The sequence below is a fragment of the Mesoplodon mirus genome, assembly GCF_964341445.2.
Source record: "Mesoplodon mirus genome assembly, chromosome: 3".
Lineage (NCBI taxonomy): Eukaryota > Metazoa > Chordata > Mammalia > Artiodactyla > Ziphiidae > Mesoplodon > Mesoplodon mirus.
The window spans coordinates 9,548,093-9,565,011 of record NC_138978.1 but is presented as its reverse complement, the minus strand read 5'-3'; the positions used below and the strand labels follow the sequence as shown (position 1 = coordinate 9,565,011).

The window sequence follows — 16,919 nt, the reverse complement described above, 5'->3', positions numbered from 1 at the left end:
GAAAAATAAGAAATAATTATTTTCTGCAGAAAAGATACTCATGGAAACAGTCAAAATTCCAGTTGTTAGTTTCAATCAAGTGGCCCTTGTGGTGCCTAGAAGCATAGGGAAAAGGAAAATCTCCACAATGTGTAAAAGGTCAAATCAAATCCCCAGAATCAACTTTTCCTTGAAGGGAAAAGAGGCTAGCAAGATCAAAACAGAAGAAAATTAAAAGTAAACACAGCAGTGAGATTCTCCTTTACTCTCCTCAGAAACCTCATCTGACACAGCTTGCAAAGATGCGACTGAGGAGAAAGCCCTCCCCTGCCCTGGTCTCCACTCTGCTGAAGGATGGCTCTCAGGTGAATAGGGTTTCACCTCCTACCCGGCCTACAGAGGAGACTCTGGTGAGCCTCTGTGTTTTTTAATTTTCAAAAGACATACAGCTTGGAAACATTACTTTCTAAGCTTATCTTCTAAATTCCTTTAATAACAGTACTCCCTACAATCTTTAGATACACGAAAAGATAAACAAAATGGAGAGACCAGGGATTATTTAACTAGAGCTGTTAACAGAACAGAAATTTCATCAATGACAATTTCTATTATTCCCAAGCCATGGTCTGAAGGCCACATATGGCAAATAAATACACGTTTCTTTAAAATACAAATAATGGAAAACATATGTAAAACCATCATCTAAATTTCTCCCTTTCTATTAAGTGCGGGAGAGCATGAACAACATGAAGAAAAGACGGCGGTTCACTGCACGTCTTCTCGATGAACCCGAGGGTCGGGTGAGCACTCACGGGAGAAGGTGAGCTCAGCGAGAGGGACGTCGCAGTCCATGCAGTCGTCAATGAAGCAGATGCACACGCTCTCGGCTTTCATCTCCACGCCCGAGATCAACCGTGCCGGTGCAGCCACCTGGCTCTCTCGGCTGTTAGAGGCCAGGGCAAGAGACGTCAGGGGTTCAGCATTCTTGAACAACCAACTTGCTGCCTTTTTCAGTTGACCTGCAAAGAAATTAAAAGGTGATCAGTTCAATCCGTTCCCACAGCTACTCAAGCAAATCAGAGAGGAAACAGAGAAATACATTTGATAGGGACCTACTGGACAGCCCAAGAGAACCTTAATGCCAGACAGACATAACAAAGAAAAAACAGCACAATAACAGGAATCCTGCTCTTTAGCAAACAGAACAAGGCCCTCTTTGCTGCACAGCTCCGCTCAAGTTTACCGCACCTTTCACGACCTGGCTCAAAATGTCTCCAGGAAGCCATCCTTCCTCTACTGTGACATCTGTTGAAGGAGAGGAGAAAAGAGGAAAGGAGAGGATCCAACATTCCAGGTGCCACTCGGTACTATAACACTTAATCGTCCCTATGTAGTCTTGCATATCCTGATGTGCTGCTTTGTTAAGTGTTCTCAAATCTCTTACGTTGTACATACTTTGTCTTCTCAACCATGTGTGTAATAGAAAACTATTAAATAACACCCCCTGAACACAACCAGATTGCTAAAGCTAAAAAAGAACAGAACAGAAAAAAGAAAAGCAATGCAACCCCACACTTATAAATTACCAGAGGCCAGTACATGTAACAGTGGTAAGTGGTTAAGGGCATGGGCTTTGGAGCAAGATGGCCTGGCTTCTGATCTTGGCACTTACCAGATGTTGGATCTTGGACAAGTTACTTGATCTCTCTATGCCCGACAGCACCCGCTTACAGGACGGACATGAGGAGGAAACAAATGAGTACGTGGGAGGTTCTCAGATCAGAGCCTGGCATATAACAAAGGCTCTATGAACATTAGTTGGTATTATCGCCTTCGTTATTGATGGAAATAAACCTTAGTTACTAAAGAAATAAAAATTAAAATCCGAAAGGCTCTTAGAAATTTTTCTAACGTGTCTGAATTGTTAAAGAAAGAGTAAAAAGTAGGAAATGTAAACATTAAGGGGGTATGAAGTTAATTAAACCAAGAAGCAATGATGACTAGGTAAAAACAAAACTAAGGAACACAAGATAACCAGGTCTACCTTCATTTTCTCCAGAGGAAAAAGACAGGTAATGCAAACAATTGTGATGAAACCATGTTAAGTGGTCAAAGTTTAACCTGGTACAATCCTTTTCGAAAAAGATTTGTCAATTCAAGCAAAGAGCCTCAAAAATATACCTATATTCTCTGATCCAGTTTTTACAATATTAAGTCTCACTACCAAAGAAATAGTTAAAAGATGTAGACAAAAGTTCATACACAAAAATATTTATTACACAATTGTGTATGATAATGAAAGAATGAAAAACAACTTAAGAATGGTTAAATCATAATGTATCCTCTGATCAATGTAAAAAAATCAACGTTTACAAATGTTAATGACATGGGAAGACGATGCTATTAAGTATATATTATAATAAAATTGTAATTATAATTCTATAAAATTGTATTTGCAATACGATCTACCAACATGTATAATATTACATGTGTGTATATATACACACACACACGTGTGTTGGATACACAGGCATACCTTGTTTTATTGAACTTTGCTAATACTGTGCTTTTTACAAATTGAAGATTTGTGGCAACCCTGTGTCGAGCAAGTATACTGGCACCATTTTCCAATAGCATTATTTAATTAAGACATGTACATTTTTAAGACATAATGCTACTGCACACTCAACAGACTACAGTATAGTGTAAACGTAACTTTTATATGCACCGGGAAGCCAAAAAATTTGTATGACTCGCTCTATTGCGATATTTTCTTTATTGCGGTGGTCTGGAACTGAACCCCCAATATCTCCAAGGTCTGCCTGTATACAGTACATAGAGAAATAAAAAGAGAGAATATATATGCAAGTATCAAGACTGGGAAAAAATACAGCTCTTGCTGTATCTCTGATTTGAAGAGAAAGGGGAACAAAGAGGGAGGTGGAGAGGTAGTGTGATGCAGTGGAAAGAACACGGGCACACCTGGCTTCAAAGCCATCCCAGCCCCGCATTAACAGGTGGCTTGAGACGACTTTATGTACCCTATCTGAGCCGGCCTCTCCAGCTGGAGTGAGGGTAATAATGCCTGCCTCCAAGGGTATGAGGACTCAACAAGAAGCAGGACTAGGCCCAGAGGAGCTCAATAGATGGCCATGACTACCAGCGTCACCGCCATTACCACTCCCACTAGCAACAGTGTTAACATCGACAGAGCACGTGCTGTGTGTCAGGTACCTTCTCATGTCCTTTGCATAGAGTGACTTCTTTATATCAAACCTCTGAGGGATGTCCTCTTATCCTCAGCACGGGTACAGAGACATGAAACTTGCCCAAGTCACGAACAAGTAGCCAGCAGGTGGCAGAGTAAGGATCTGAAGCCAGGCAGTCAGCTCCAGAGCCCACAGCCATGTCCACTATGAAATCCTGTGTCTCATTATTACTGGCCCAAGATTATCTTTAGCCCAAAGAAAATCATGGAGGGTCTCCAAAACACACTCCAGCTCATGGAAAGATAAACATTATCAAACATTACCGTTTATCAAGATAAACAGCGGATAAAGGAAAGCCTTATTCAAATTACCTTGACACACCAAGAGAGCTTTGCGGCAGTCATCCATGCCAAACCCCAGTTCCTGCAGTCTAGCCAGTTGTAACTCTAGGGGGGAAAAATGGTATATATATTTTTGTAAGTAATTTAATGTAAATTAACCCACAGACTAATTGAAGCAAAAAAGAACCAAAAAAAACAAGAAAAGAAATTCAGAAACTGGGGACTCAAACACTGCACTGGTATAGGCAAAAGTAAGCTCCTAATTACAATTTATCAACTGTACCCTGAAATTTTTAAGTCTTTTCCCTATATTGGCTGCCTTTTAAATGCTTACAACTGAAACTTAGTATTATTATCCATATAACTTTGGAGGAAAACTTGAAGTTTAAAATTAAACCTTAGCATTATCCGTATCTCTGGAAGAAACTATAAAAGGAAAAATACTGTAGGCTAGAACAGTTGGTTTGGGCTGTTTATTTTTAAATTAAAAAAAATTAGTCATACTTATGACCTACAATTATACTTAATGACACAATTATACCCTGAACAATTTAACTGTGCAAAAGAAAATCTGAAAAGTTAAAAAGAAGGGGAGTTTTGGGAAGACTGAGTGGGTTTTATGGTTAATACCTACCCAAGACAGGGTCTAAGGTGTGTCTTGTCGCTTCTCTGATTTCCTCTCCCCTTTGAGATGCACCAGGAAGGTAACTGCTGAAGGAGTTAGCGTCCAAGGCCACTGTGTCTGGTACTGCAGCATTAGCTTGCTCTGGGATGGATTTTGCAATGGCAAGAAACAGCTGAACATCATTATAGGAGAGTCTGATATCCAGGGCCTGTAACTGAATCTAACAAAATTTAAAAGGTGGCAGTTTTTAAAGTTGCACTTGCTTTTGTGTCCACACCTCTTACAGGTATCACTCTAATTCAAGTTCTAGAAATCCAACAGACATCTCTCATTGTGAAGACAGGGGAGATCTTGAAATTAAGCTTGAATAGCCATGAGGTAAAATGTCTCAGCTGTGAGGTCAAATGTCACAAAACTGTACCAAATACAAAATACTAAGCAAGGAAAATTACTAGGGGCCTTAATACTTCAGTAGAATGATTTTCATACAAGCATATTAATCATCAAAGCAGAGAATCAGAGAATGGCTCTGGTGGAGACAGGATCACCTGTTAGCAACACTCTGTTAATCCATTTTGCTTTAATCTATTTAATTTTTTTACATCTCTGACCACCCAACAAAATTTATCTCTCCTTTCTTCAAACAGAACTTTCAATGAGTCATGTTCCACATTAATATTTCTGAAAATCTGGTCTTCCTCAGACAACAGCAACTCACCTGCCACCGGTGAAAACAGTACAGACACCAACACAAGACCACTTTAAAGTGGGATGTGTCTGTTTGAAGTCTGGGTATAGTGCTTTATTTATTACTCATGTTTCATTTTGTTTTGAAGCCCGAGAATCAGAATGGCTTTTCTCTCTCTTTCAATCCTCCTATGGTTCCAATGGAGTACTACTTAATTATTCCCCCTCGACCGAAGAAATAAAACATCGAAGTCTTAAGCCATCCTTGCCTGGCTTCACCTGCTCTGCTTCTCCTCCCCTCTCCTCCTCACTGCCCTATAGACTTCTTTCTTCTAGTGAGACCTCCCTCGGTCTCAGGTCTGCTGGGCCATTTCTGCCCCTGACTCTGCTGCTTCCTCATTTGGAATGCTCTCCTTCTCGGCCTATTTACATCCTACCCCTCTGATCAGACTCACTTTTAGCTTCACTCACAGTCAATATTCCTAACTCTGCTTTCTGTAAAGTTTTATACAACTTCAAGATCACACCAGACAATTAAAAGGTCTTCTATCCTCCACAAGACTGAAAGATCTTCTAGGGCAGAGACACTGTCATATTTATTTTGTATTTGCTGAAGTAATGAAAATGTCGTTGAGTTTGGCACAGTTAAGTAAGTAGTTCAAGCAAAGGAAAGTGTTTGAGAGTGTCTCAGTGTGTTACACAGATTTGTCATCATTACCTCTAAGACAGGTGGGAAGTCTTCACTATTGAATGCATCCATCAGTCCTGAACTATTCTGATAAGAAGAATTCCCCACCAGCTCCACTTGAATTTGTACTGGATCAACAATTGAAAGAGCTGTGTCTTGCTCATTTCCTAGTCGGCATGAAAACACCTAGAGAGTGAAATATGCAATATGGCAGGAATTAATGTCTGATTCAGGAAGAGTCTAACCATCAGGAGAAAAGGAGACCATCTCAGAAGCGCTCAGCCCTATAATATCAAAAGCCCAGAGCAACCACTGAAATGAACATTGTGAAGGGGGCCCCGGCTGAGGTTCTCACCCACTGCCAGGAGCGCAGTGGTTCGCCCGTGGGAAAGGCAGTTTAGCAATATGTAACAAGAGGCTTAAAAACATCACACCCTTTGATCGAGTAATCCTACTTCCTACTAGGAACTAGCCCAAGGAAATAATGCAAAACACAGAAAAATTCACTGAACCATTATTTAACAGTTAATCAAGAAATTAAGAGCAACCAAAGTTTTATCACATCTACTCGGTGGAATATTTTGTGGCCATTTAAAAGGAACAGTTTAAAAGACCATATGAAACATAAGAAGACGGGTACAATATAGGTTATGTGAAAAAGCAGCCCAATCAAAATAATATTATGCCATAACCATATGGAAAGAAACACATCAAAATGTCAAGAGAGATTATGTAAGGTGGGATAGGTCATTTTTTTCCCCTCCCCTTCCCTAATTTTATGTAATATAGTTGTTACTTTCACAACTGAAAATAAATACATTAATTTTTGAACCTAGGTGAAAGGTACACAGGGGTTCATTATATTATTCTGTTTCCTTTGTGTATGTTTGAAATGTTCTGTAATTAAAAAAAACACATTTATGGGGAGAGAAAAGGGAGGGAGGACTCCCATTCCAGGACCAAATTATGTTGCACACTCAAGAAGACAGAAGAAAGCATTGCTTTGGTCTCCCTTGTTCCCTCCCCGCTTTTTGGCATTTTCTAGTGCTACTGAAAAACATGCAACACCAAGGTCCTCTGCTGTATTCAAGATTAACTCATTTTGCTTTCTTTATAAGTTCTCCCCCAATGATGTATTAGGGTGGTCTTAAAATTCAGATCCAATTGTGCTGCCTAAAGAACAAGATTGAAAGGAATTTCCAGGAATCTCAAATATTTTGCCATGTAGTTTTTCTAAGGCTTTGGAGCAGGAAAGTTTCATTTTCCTTTTTCCTTCAGGGGCTTCTGCTACACAAAACCCAATTGTACCTGACAGTTCATTAATTAATCACTAAACTTTTCCATTCAAAGCTGGTATTGTGGTGGCTTGGAAAGCAGACGAATCGCAATTTCAGGACCAACTCACATCACACCAGCATGCAAATCCCTCCGCTCACACTGAGGTTTCTTTACATGAGAGAAACAAGGGGTAGAGAAATAAAATCTCTACAGGTTTTATTCAGCTATTTCTGACCAGAAAAAAAAAAAAAAGAAGAAGAAGAAGAAGTTCCATATGCTGCTGACAGTGAAAATAATTTTTGTTCGTTCAACCTCTGAAATACCACTGGAAAGAACTGGGCATGAAAAAGCTTAATCATAAATGGGAAGGAAATGATGAGTATCCCTGACCAAATATTCTAATATTCTAACAAGAGGAATGTTAGCTGAGATCAGTGACTTAAGAACATTTGACAGAGATAATAATCCACCTCGATTCTCCTTCTGTCTCCACACATCCTGGCTTAAAAAGAGGCAAGGCAGTTTTTGCTTAACACTGTATAATGTAATTTTCTGGCTACAAAAGCCATCCCAGTGCAAATTAGTTCCTTCATGAGATCAGATCAGAGCCACAAGCGCCTCTATTAGAGCCTCAGTCCTTTAGGTCAGGCCTGACTCTCTCGACGTGCCCTTTTATAGATCCGATATTCCCAGAAGGATAACACAAAAAGTCCTTAACACTTTTATAGACAAGTTTCCATGACCACAAAGCCCTAGGTCTTCGGAGGGACAAGCACTCAAGGTTGGGAAGGGGATACAGGAGAAACAAGGACCCCTTCCTCACCTTCACAATTCGCCAGGGCCTAGACCTGCAGAACTAGAGGACACGACAAAGAGCCCGGTGGGGTAATGCGGACTAGAAGAGCTTCCTCGGACTTTCTGAGGACGGGAGGGTGAGAGAGCAAGAGGTAAAAGTGCCTCCACACAGTCACAGCCTGATACTGGGGGACTGAACTCACACATTAGAATAACCTGGTAGATTTGAGGAGAAAGTGAAGAGAAGAGGACAAGGGCCCTCCAATCCCGTTAATTATTTCCCTGAATGAAAGTTGAGGAGGTAAAATTCTCCTCCAGATGCTTTTCTCTTGAGCCAAACATTTAGTGTTTCAATCAACACACAGACTTCTTACCTCAATGCCAAACAAACTTCCTGAAAAGGGCCGATCGACAAACCGGGGCTTATAGGTGAGCACTGTGGTGCCTTTGAGAATAATGGCGTTGGTATCGAAGCAGGACACATCTTCAACGACCACAAACTCCGTGCCTGGAAAGGACGGCATGGTCAACTAAGCCAAAGCTGTGAAGTGGAAAGCAGCAGGCTGTCGCAAACCAGGCAGCAGCACATTTACTGGGTGGGGGGCTGACACATCGGCCAGAAAGGTATGTTCTGCAGGATGCCTGCCGACACTCTGCTTCACTCCCACCCCGAACAAGTTCTCTGTATCTGGCCAGCCACAGCTGAGCTGACCGAGCACTGCACGGGCAGAAAAGACTGGGATGCAGTTTCTCTCTTTAGCATATAGTCTTAAGCTAGGTCTCCTGGAAGGCAGAACAGACATTCAGAAGCTCCCTCGCCAAATGACGACCTGTTTTAAAAATCCCAGGAAGTAGATTCAGATACTAATGTTGGTTAGGCAGCATAAAGCACTAGGTCATCTATGTAGCTGTTTAAGTTGTTTACAAAGAATGTGGACTAATTTAATGTAGACTTCTTTTAATTAGTAGATACAGACAGTTTTCTCTTCATCTGTACATGGCAAATTTACTTTCCGTTTTCATCAAAAAACATGTATAAATTGAACTTTTGAAACTAAATCCACTTCAACTGCAGTGTGCTCTCCAGCTTCTTCCAAACCACTGAGCAGTAGATAGGGTATATCACAGATATAACAATAAATACACACATACGTACAGATGTACTGCAAGAGTCTACTAGTTAACAAAAACTGTACTGAATCTGTTTGTAAAGGAAAATATTCTTTTTGTAAAGAAAGTAACAATCCCCTCACTTATTTATCTTCTCAACTTGAGATTTTCACATACCACCTTTGCTTAAACTCTGTAAGGTACATCTGCTGGGGCCCTAGAGATCAAACAGAAAATTGAAGCCAGATTTAACATTGGGAAAAAAGACCACTGCCCAGGTGGGTATTCAGGCCAGGCACATGCATTAGGGCGGCAGAGGAGAGGGACTAGATCCTGAAGCCCAGTGTGGGCCAGCTCAGTGTGGGCCAGGCAATCCCACCTGAAAACGGAGGTCAGGAACTTTGGACACCTGTTGGTCTGCAAAGGATGCAAATGTGTAAGAGTGCTCGTGTCAAAATACAGAGGCAACAGGAAAGTCATCCTGTAAGACACATATGGAGCCTAACATCCAAACTAAGAATCAGTGACTCACAACTACATATACTTACCTGTTACGTTGACCTTGACTTCCAGGTGCCTTTCAGTAGACACAGGAAGGGAAGACCGCTTGGTAACTACTCCACTTTTCACGGTTTTGGGAATTACAGCAGATTCGCTGCTAGAGTTACGGTGGCGTGAAGGAGTAACTTTAGCTTGCTTCTTGATATCACTGGGGGTGTGGAGAAAATCGTGTACTAAAAGCAGCCAGTCAAATATGAGAAACACACGGAGATTGTTGAGAACTACTGTGAAACAGGAGGAATCCTTTGTAGACCTACAAGAAGGAAGATCATAAAAATAAAATAGGAAAAGAGAAATATGATATTTCATTAACTTGCAAATATGTGACTCAATTGGGGCAGGTGGTACTCCAGCATTCTCTAAACTGAACTTTGAGTATCAATAAACTCTGAATCCGGTTTAATAAAATATTCAGTGTATGTTTTCAGAAGTCAGTCAGATTCTTCAACAAAAAGGAATACGCTATAAGAAAGCAATAGAGTGCATGTCGCCCAGCAGTTCCCAACCAGGGGTGATTCTGTCCCCTGGAGACATTTTTGCCACAACTGAAGGGGTTCCTACAGGCGTCTAGGCATCTGGTGGGCAGAAGTCAGGGACGAGGCTAAACATCCCACAACGTACAGGACAGGCTCCACAACACGGAGTGTTCTAACCCACAATGTCACCAGCGCTGAGGCTGAGAAATGCCGGTGTAGTAGGAAGAGCACAGGCTTAAATCTTGTCACTTATAAGCTGTGTTATCTTGGGTAAGCCACCTACCTTCTCTGAGCCTGCTTCCCCACTTATAAAATGAGAAATAATAACACTGTAAGAGATAAAGTGCCGGGCACATAACAGGTTCGAAAAATGTCAGTTCCCTTCCCTACAGGCTGTTTCTAGAAGATCAATGAGGCACTCTTTCTTTGACGTCTAGGATCACTTCTTTATAAACATCCAATTTACATACTAGTATGAAATGGTTTTTCTAACTGGAACCGGCCTGAAAGTCCAGATCTTTTAGCCAAAGAGGGCAGACAAATAAGATGACATTTACTGTGGGTGTATAACCCCAAGCGCCCGAGAAGTAGAGATGCGGGAGAGGGGGAGAGAGTATTAGTTTTGTTGTCCTCATTACCCCAAATTCTATATTTGGGGTGAAATACAGAATTATAGTCCAAGGAGGACTCTCAGGCCTGGCCTCAAACCATGGTGTGGTCAGGGGCTTATCCAGGCCCTGTGAGTATATCAGTAGGCACAGATGGGTAGGATAGAAGAAAGATGGGCTAGGGACACCCCTATAGAGTTTTCTGGGTTGAACTTCGTTCAATGAGCCCAAAATCGCTTCTGGGGCCCTGAGTCACATACCTGCTTCCCAGTCCTAAAAGGGGCTTCTGTTCAGGAAAAGCTGATTGGGAGATATTTTTAAGGCTGGCTTCTCTGGGCTCTTATTTCTCCTAAACCTGGCTCACTGCCTCTAGAAAAAGGGCACAATGGTGCATGTCTCCTTCATACAGACGCAGCATTTTTCACAGAAACACTTTACCCTTTTGTAACAGAGAAAAAAATGTTGCCCTCAGTAAAATTTTTCCACCCCATTTTGAACACAGATCGTCAGAGCTATGAACTAACTGGAAAAGTCAAAGTGTGTCTGATCCCCCTTCTGGAAAATATTTCAAGGCTTTAAACACTGTGAAGTGATTTATATTTGACACACAAATTCCCAACAGAAGAGCAATTCTTCTTGAGACACAGAAGGCGTTCAGAAGTTCCAATCAAGAGAACATTTTAACCCTATCACTAACCATGGTATTTTTGTTAGCAAGAGCCAAGGTGTAGGACTTTATTACTAGCCTCCAAGAAATTATACACCTTCAGTATATAAATATATTAATATTTTAAGGCTCCTTCTACATTAAAAATATGCTAAGTGGGACAACTAGATGATATTTAGGAAGCCAGATCAACAACAAAGCAAACCCAAAAGGAAACTGTTTCTGCAGATGGGCCAAAAAGCAATACATGCAAGCCCTCTGTTCAAATAAACATCATCTTCAAACAAAGGAACTGCAAATCACAGCCAGCTTATCATCTGACTACAGTCAGGCCAATCACTAAAATGTGGTAGGCCTGACAACTGTTAGAAAAGACATGGGCTTTGAAATCAGAGGCCCAAGCCCAAGTCTGAGTTCTGACTACTTCACTCACTGGCTGTGTGATCTTACAAGAGTTATTTAACCCCCTCCAAGCTTCTATATCGGTATCCGTAAAACAGGGAAGAAGTGACCCACTGGACAGACTTGTGAGAATTAAGTTAAAGGTGGGTAAAGTGCATGGTCCATGGTGCGGCTCAGTAAGACGCAACTATCATTCTTATTACTGAACTTTTTTAAAGTTCATGCAAAAGTTTAAATATCTACTTTGCTAGACTTCCTAAAGGCATATGGAGATCGTGACCCATCCCTAAAAAAAACCTCAACCCCGAGGAATTCACTGAACAGCACACTGAAATGTCAGACATATTTAAACATACAAATATAAGAACAATCCTGATAATTTTTTTTTTCCTTTTTTGCCTAACCAAGATGTCTTTCCCAGCCTTCTTACTTACTGGTTTATATTTACGACTTATCTGGTAACATGAAACACTAAGAGAATGAAGCCGACATCAGCTCCCAAGGTCTCCTTTTGAATCTCTATCCATCAGACCTAATTTTTCAGTTTTCCAGTCTAAGCCCACCTAGTCATAAAATCTTACAGTAGTGTGTCATCAAATAACACAAGCTACATCAGGAATCATCACAACAGCTCCCATCTGTGCCAAGCGGTATATGCCGGAATATCTTAAGCATTACCTCCATCCTATGCATGAGGTGGGTCAGGTGGGCACAGTTATTCTTTCCTATTTCATAGAAGATGAAAATGCAGCTGAAAGAGATGAAGGAACTTGTCCTTGGATGCATTACTAGAAAGTGGTAGAGCGAGGTTTGAGCCCAGCTCTATACGATCCCCAAACATGGGCTCTTTCTACACACAACACTGCCTCCCATAATACCAGGAAGAAAAACATAATCTAGTTCAAAGAGGCTAAAGCTCTTTTTACATGGAGAAGTCAGTCATTAAGACTTGCATGGACAAATCAATAATGCAAGTCAAAACCACTTTCCCTTCTGCTATTTCTATAGACCAAAAGACTTTTATTTTCCCCTTACATAAGCACAATTTCTTCCTTCCCCAAGTCACTTTACATATTAAAACAGTCTACAGCTGGTTAATTTTAAGAATCTGGTTTAATTCTAAACAACTTTTTTTTTTAAGGCAACAGAGACATCTTTTGGCCAATAAATGAAACTGCATGGTTACAGGAATACTAATATACAGTGTGCTGCACTGAGAAGCCACTATCTATTTATCTTCTCACTGATTCCTGGCTCCTTTGATGTTCGAAAGCCAACGTGGTCTTGGCCCAATGTCCACAGAAGGAAATGTCCTGATAAAGAAAGGCAAAGTCAGGGTCTGGATCTCCTACCTGAAATGCAGTTCGATCTGAATGGATCCTTGCGTAGTGCTGCTGTTCTTAGAGGGCTGAAAGATACAGGTGAATACGTTTGTCATGCCAGGACTGGTCTTCTGCCCAGCATAGCGGGTGTCAAAAGCCATCATGGAATGGGAAACCAAGTTAACGGACTTCGTTTGGTTGGAAAAGCTCTCATAGAGCAGTTTACATTTCTTGAAGTCAAATCTAAGGGAGAGAGGAGACAAGATGTTGAACGCTTCCATTTTACAAAATTATGTACATTTAAGGTAAAAGAACAAAATCATAAATATGCCTAAGTTCTATGAAGAAGAATAACTTTCACTCTGAGATCTGTCACTGATTTTAACAGTGTCCACAAAATGGATTTAGTGTCACTTTGCCTTGCATCTCACTTTCCATTTCCAAGGAGATGCTCCTGTCCGTGGGAACTTTGTGAGGAATAACAATACCACGTTATTTATTATATACTTGGCTCACTAGCATTCTCATTTCTCACCTAAGTTTAGTAAGACTATATATTTGTAATAATCCCCAAGGGATAATGAGGGTCCCTTTAGTCCTTCATCTGTCAACTCCTAGCCTGCGTGGAGGATTCTCTCTCTCCAGAATCTGCTGAATTTTTACATAAGACCACTAAAGTTTACTGGGAACTGCCACAACAAATAATACTTTTCATACAGAGAAATACTACAGCTGATACATCAACAGAAAATGCATCTGGAACTGCCACTGTTTTTAATAACAGAGAAAGCTGCAATGGGCAATCCATACAGATTTACTCCACGTTGGAAAAAAAACTAAGGGCATAACCAGTTGTCAGAAAAACCTGCTGGCTCACAAGACAATCAGTCTGGGACCCCGGCTCCACCACACCATGTTCTAATCAGCTGAATTAGATACGGGCCTGAATGCATTTTTAAGGGAAATACAAAATAGAAGATAGAGTGCTTCCATGGAAAAATTACTAGACTTGAAGTCCTGTTTTCAAATACTGAACCACTTTTCCAGCCATATGATTGACCTTACACTAGTCAAAAACTCTATCTGGAAAACAGGAGTAATATCTGCTCAACTTTACATGGCTGTCAAAAGAAGAAAATGAAAAGACTATCAAGTGTGAAAATACAATGCACTCTTGAGGGTTTTATACCAGTAATCGCAAATTCCTGGCCTAGAATAACCAAGAAAATGACATAAATTAGTGAACTGCTGGGTAAGCACATGCCTTATCTAAAGGCTGCCCAAGTTGTTATTGTTACTCAGTTTCCAGATGCTTCCAATTGAGAACACGGGCCCAGTATTGCCAAAGCTTCTAAATTTTCAAAAGCTGAAATCCAAACTTTTTATGTGCAATTCCCCAGTTTTCAACTGTTGGCCAGTTAGGCAGTCATCACTGCTGCTCCAGAGAGCTCCGGGGCTCCCCCCATGCAGACACACAGCAAAACCGCTTCCTGACTCCTTTGCACTCCTGTCGGACCACGTTCTAGCCCCACGGGGTTTACCAGGGATTCCACTGCCATTCAAGACCACTCCAGGGCTATTGTTTTTCTTGCTGGCACAGCAAGCTGCTGTCAGTCAGGGTAACTAGAGCGAGCAGAGCAGCCCAAGACCCGTAACAGACATGAAACACGAGGAGAAAAAACGTCGTCACTGTTCTAAGTCACTGGTATTTTGGAGTGCCTGTTACTACAGCCTAACCTCAGCTATCTTGACTGATAAGAGACTGATGAATTTACACTTTTAAAAAGCACTGTGCAGACCTACGAAAAGCATCTTGCAGGCAGACCACAGTTAGCTGTGAACCACCACTCTGCAACCTCTGTTCTACGTCAGAGCACAATCCGTGCATTATTTGTATGACCATTACTAACAGTAGAACAGTAGAATTAAAGCCATACCTGCCTAAGGACCCAGCACCTTCTCTTCCTTTTGGATCTTTCAGCTCCAGACTTACATTTACCATATCAATGAGGAAACACATGCACGTGTACACTTCTCCGCTCAGAACAGTCTGGAAAAGGAAAATGCTGATCAATTCACAGTCGATGCCAATCTAAAAATGGGGTCGATATCATGAGGTCTAATTTACTTGTGGTTCCTTCTTCTTTCCCCAGGTGACTTCAAGGAACAGATACACAGGATGACCATCAGCTGAGACCATGAGAGTTACTGAAGAACCTAACATCACACTCACATGAATCCTTGGGTCTTGTAAATCATAAGGCCGCATGAATTCCTCTATGGGCTCTCCAAGGTTGTTCTCCAATAAACCCCGGATCAGATTGTATTTGTACAAATCCAGAGAGCAGTGGACTGAGGAGAGATTGCCATGGATAGATATATCTGGCACAGTATGACTTATTTCTCTACGAAAAAAGGAAAAAGGTCACTTTCACAAACAAATCACTAACTTAATGTTGACATAGCTCACACCCAAATGTAAGTGCTAACATGCACCCACCTACATTATCAACCAATTAATTTCTAACTTCCAATGACAAAAATTTCATGTGGGTTCACATGAAGCAAGTTCGTATGACTGAGTGTCATGCTTCAGCTACAAAAGGCCACTTTTCTCCCCAAATATACATTTAGAGAGTCCCCAAATCCAACATGAGTTAACTAGGTAATCTATTAATAAAGAAAAATCTCATGAGACTCAGAAATAGCTTAAACATTATAGCTGGGAAAGCAATAAAAAAAAAATGACAAAACAAAAGGGAAACACACTCACAGGTACAAAGAACAGAGGGGTGGGGGCTGGGGCAAACACAGGCGAAGGGGTAAAGTGGTACAAACCTCCAGCTATAAAATAAATAAGTCATGGGGATATACGATACAGCAGGGGTCCCCAACCCCCAGGCCACAGACCGGAACCGGTCCACGGCCTGTTAGGAACCGGGCCGCACAGCAGGAGGTGAGCGGTGGGTGAGCGAGTGAAGCTTCATCTGCATTTACAGCCGCTCCCCACTGCTCGCATTACCACCTGAGCTCCACCTCCTGTCACATCAGCTGAGGCATTAGATTCTCACAGGAGCGTGAACCCTACTGTGAACTGTGCACGCGAAGGATCTAGGTTGCGCACTCCTTATGAGAATCTAAAATGGACAACCTGGAAGAAACTAACATATTTTTAGAAAGGCATAACCTTCCAAGACTGAACCAGGAAGAAACAGAAAATATGAACAGACCAATCACAAGGAATGAAATTGAAACTGTGATTAAAAATCTTCCAACAAACCAAAGCCCAGGAACAGATGGCTTCACAGGTGAATTCTATCAAACATTTAGAGAAGAGCTAACACCCATCCTTCTCAAACTCTTCCAAAAAATTGCAGGGGAAGGAACACTCCCAAACTCATTCTATGAGGCCACCATCACCCTGATACCAAAATCAGACAAAGATACTACAAAAAAAGATAATTACAGACCAATATCACTGATGAATATAGATGCAAAAATCCTCAACAAAATACTAGCAAAGAGAATCCAACAACACATAAAAGGATCATACACCATGATCAAGTGGGATTTATCCCAGGGACGCAAGGATTCTTCAATATACGCAAATCAATCAATGTGATACACCATATTAACAAACTGAAGAAAAAAACCATATGATCATCTCAACAGATGCAGAAAAAGCTTTCGACAAAATTCAACACCCATTTAAGATAAAAACTCTCCAGTGGGCTTCCCTGGTGGCGCAGTGGTTGAGAGTCCGCCTGCCGATGCAGGGGATACGGGTTCGTGCCCCGGTCCAGGAGGATCCCACGTGCCGCGGAGCGGCTAGGCCCGTGAGCCATGGACGCTGAGCCTGCGCGTCCAGAGCCTGTTTCTCCGCAACGGGAGAGGCCACAGCACTGAGAGGCCCGTGTACCGCGAAAAAAAAAAAAAAAAAACTCTCCAGAAAGTGAGCATAGAGGGAAACTACCTCAACATAATAAAGGCCATATACAACAAAACCACAGCAAACATCATTCTCAATGGTGAAAAACTGAAAGCATTTCTTCTAATATCAGGAACAAGACAAGGATGTCCACTCTCACCACTATTATTCAACATAGTTTTGGAAGTCCTAGCCATGGCAATCAGAGAAGAAAAAGAAATCAGAAAAGAACAAGTAAAACTG

General features: G+C 41.4%; 1 protein-coding gene across 4 annotated transcripts in view; it reads right to left on the bottom strand.

Moving 5' to 3' along the window:
- The window catches only part of VPS13D (vacuolar protein sorting 13 homolog D), a 246,835-nt gene that overhangs the window by 165,128 nt on the left and 64,788 nt on the right, over positions 1 to 16,919 (bottom strand). For all 4 annotated transcript variants that reach the window (XM_082615828.1, XM_082615825.1, XM_082615826.1 and 1 more), the window contains 9 exons: positions 14,982 to 15,153; positions 14,686 to 14,798; positions 12,779 to 12,991; positions 9,261 to 9,526; positions 7,977 to 8,110; positions 5,560 to 5,715; positions 4,164 to 4,374; positions 3,560 to 3,634; positions 792 to 998 (listed from right to left, as the gene is read on the bottom strand). In XM_082615828.1, the coding sequence (XP_082471954.1) occupies positions 792 to 998; positions 3,560 to 3,634; positions 4,164 to 4,374; positions 5,560 to 5,715; positions 7,977 to 8,110; positions 9,261 to 9,526; positions 12,779 to 12,991; positions 14,686 to 14,798; positions 14,982 to 15,153 (1,547 nt within the window). The remainder of the gene's footprint in view (positions 1 to 791; positions 999 to 3,559; positions 3,635 to 4,163; positions 4,375 to 5,559; positions 5,716 to 7,976; positions 8,111 to 9,260; positions 9,527 to 12,778; positions 12,992 to 14,685; positions 14,799 to 14,981; positions 15,154 to 16,919) is intronic.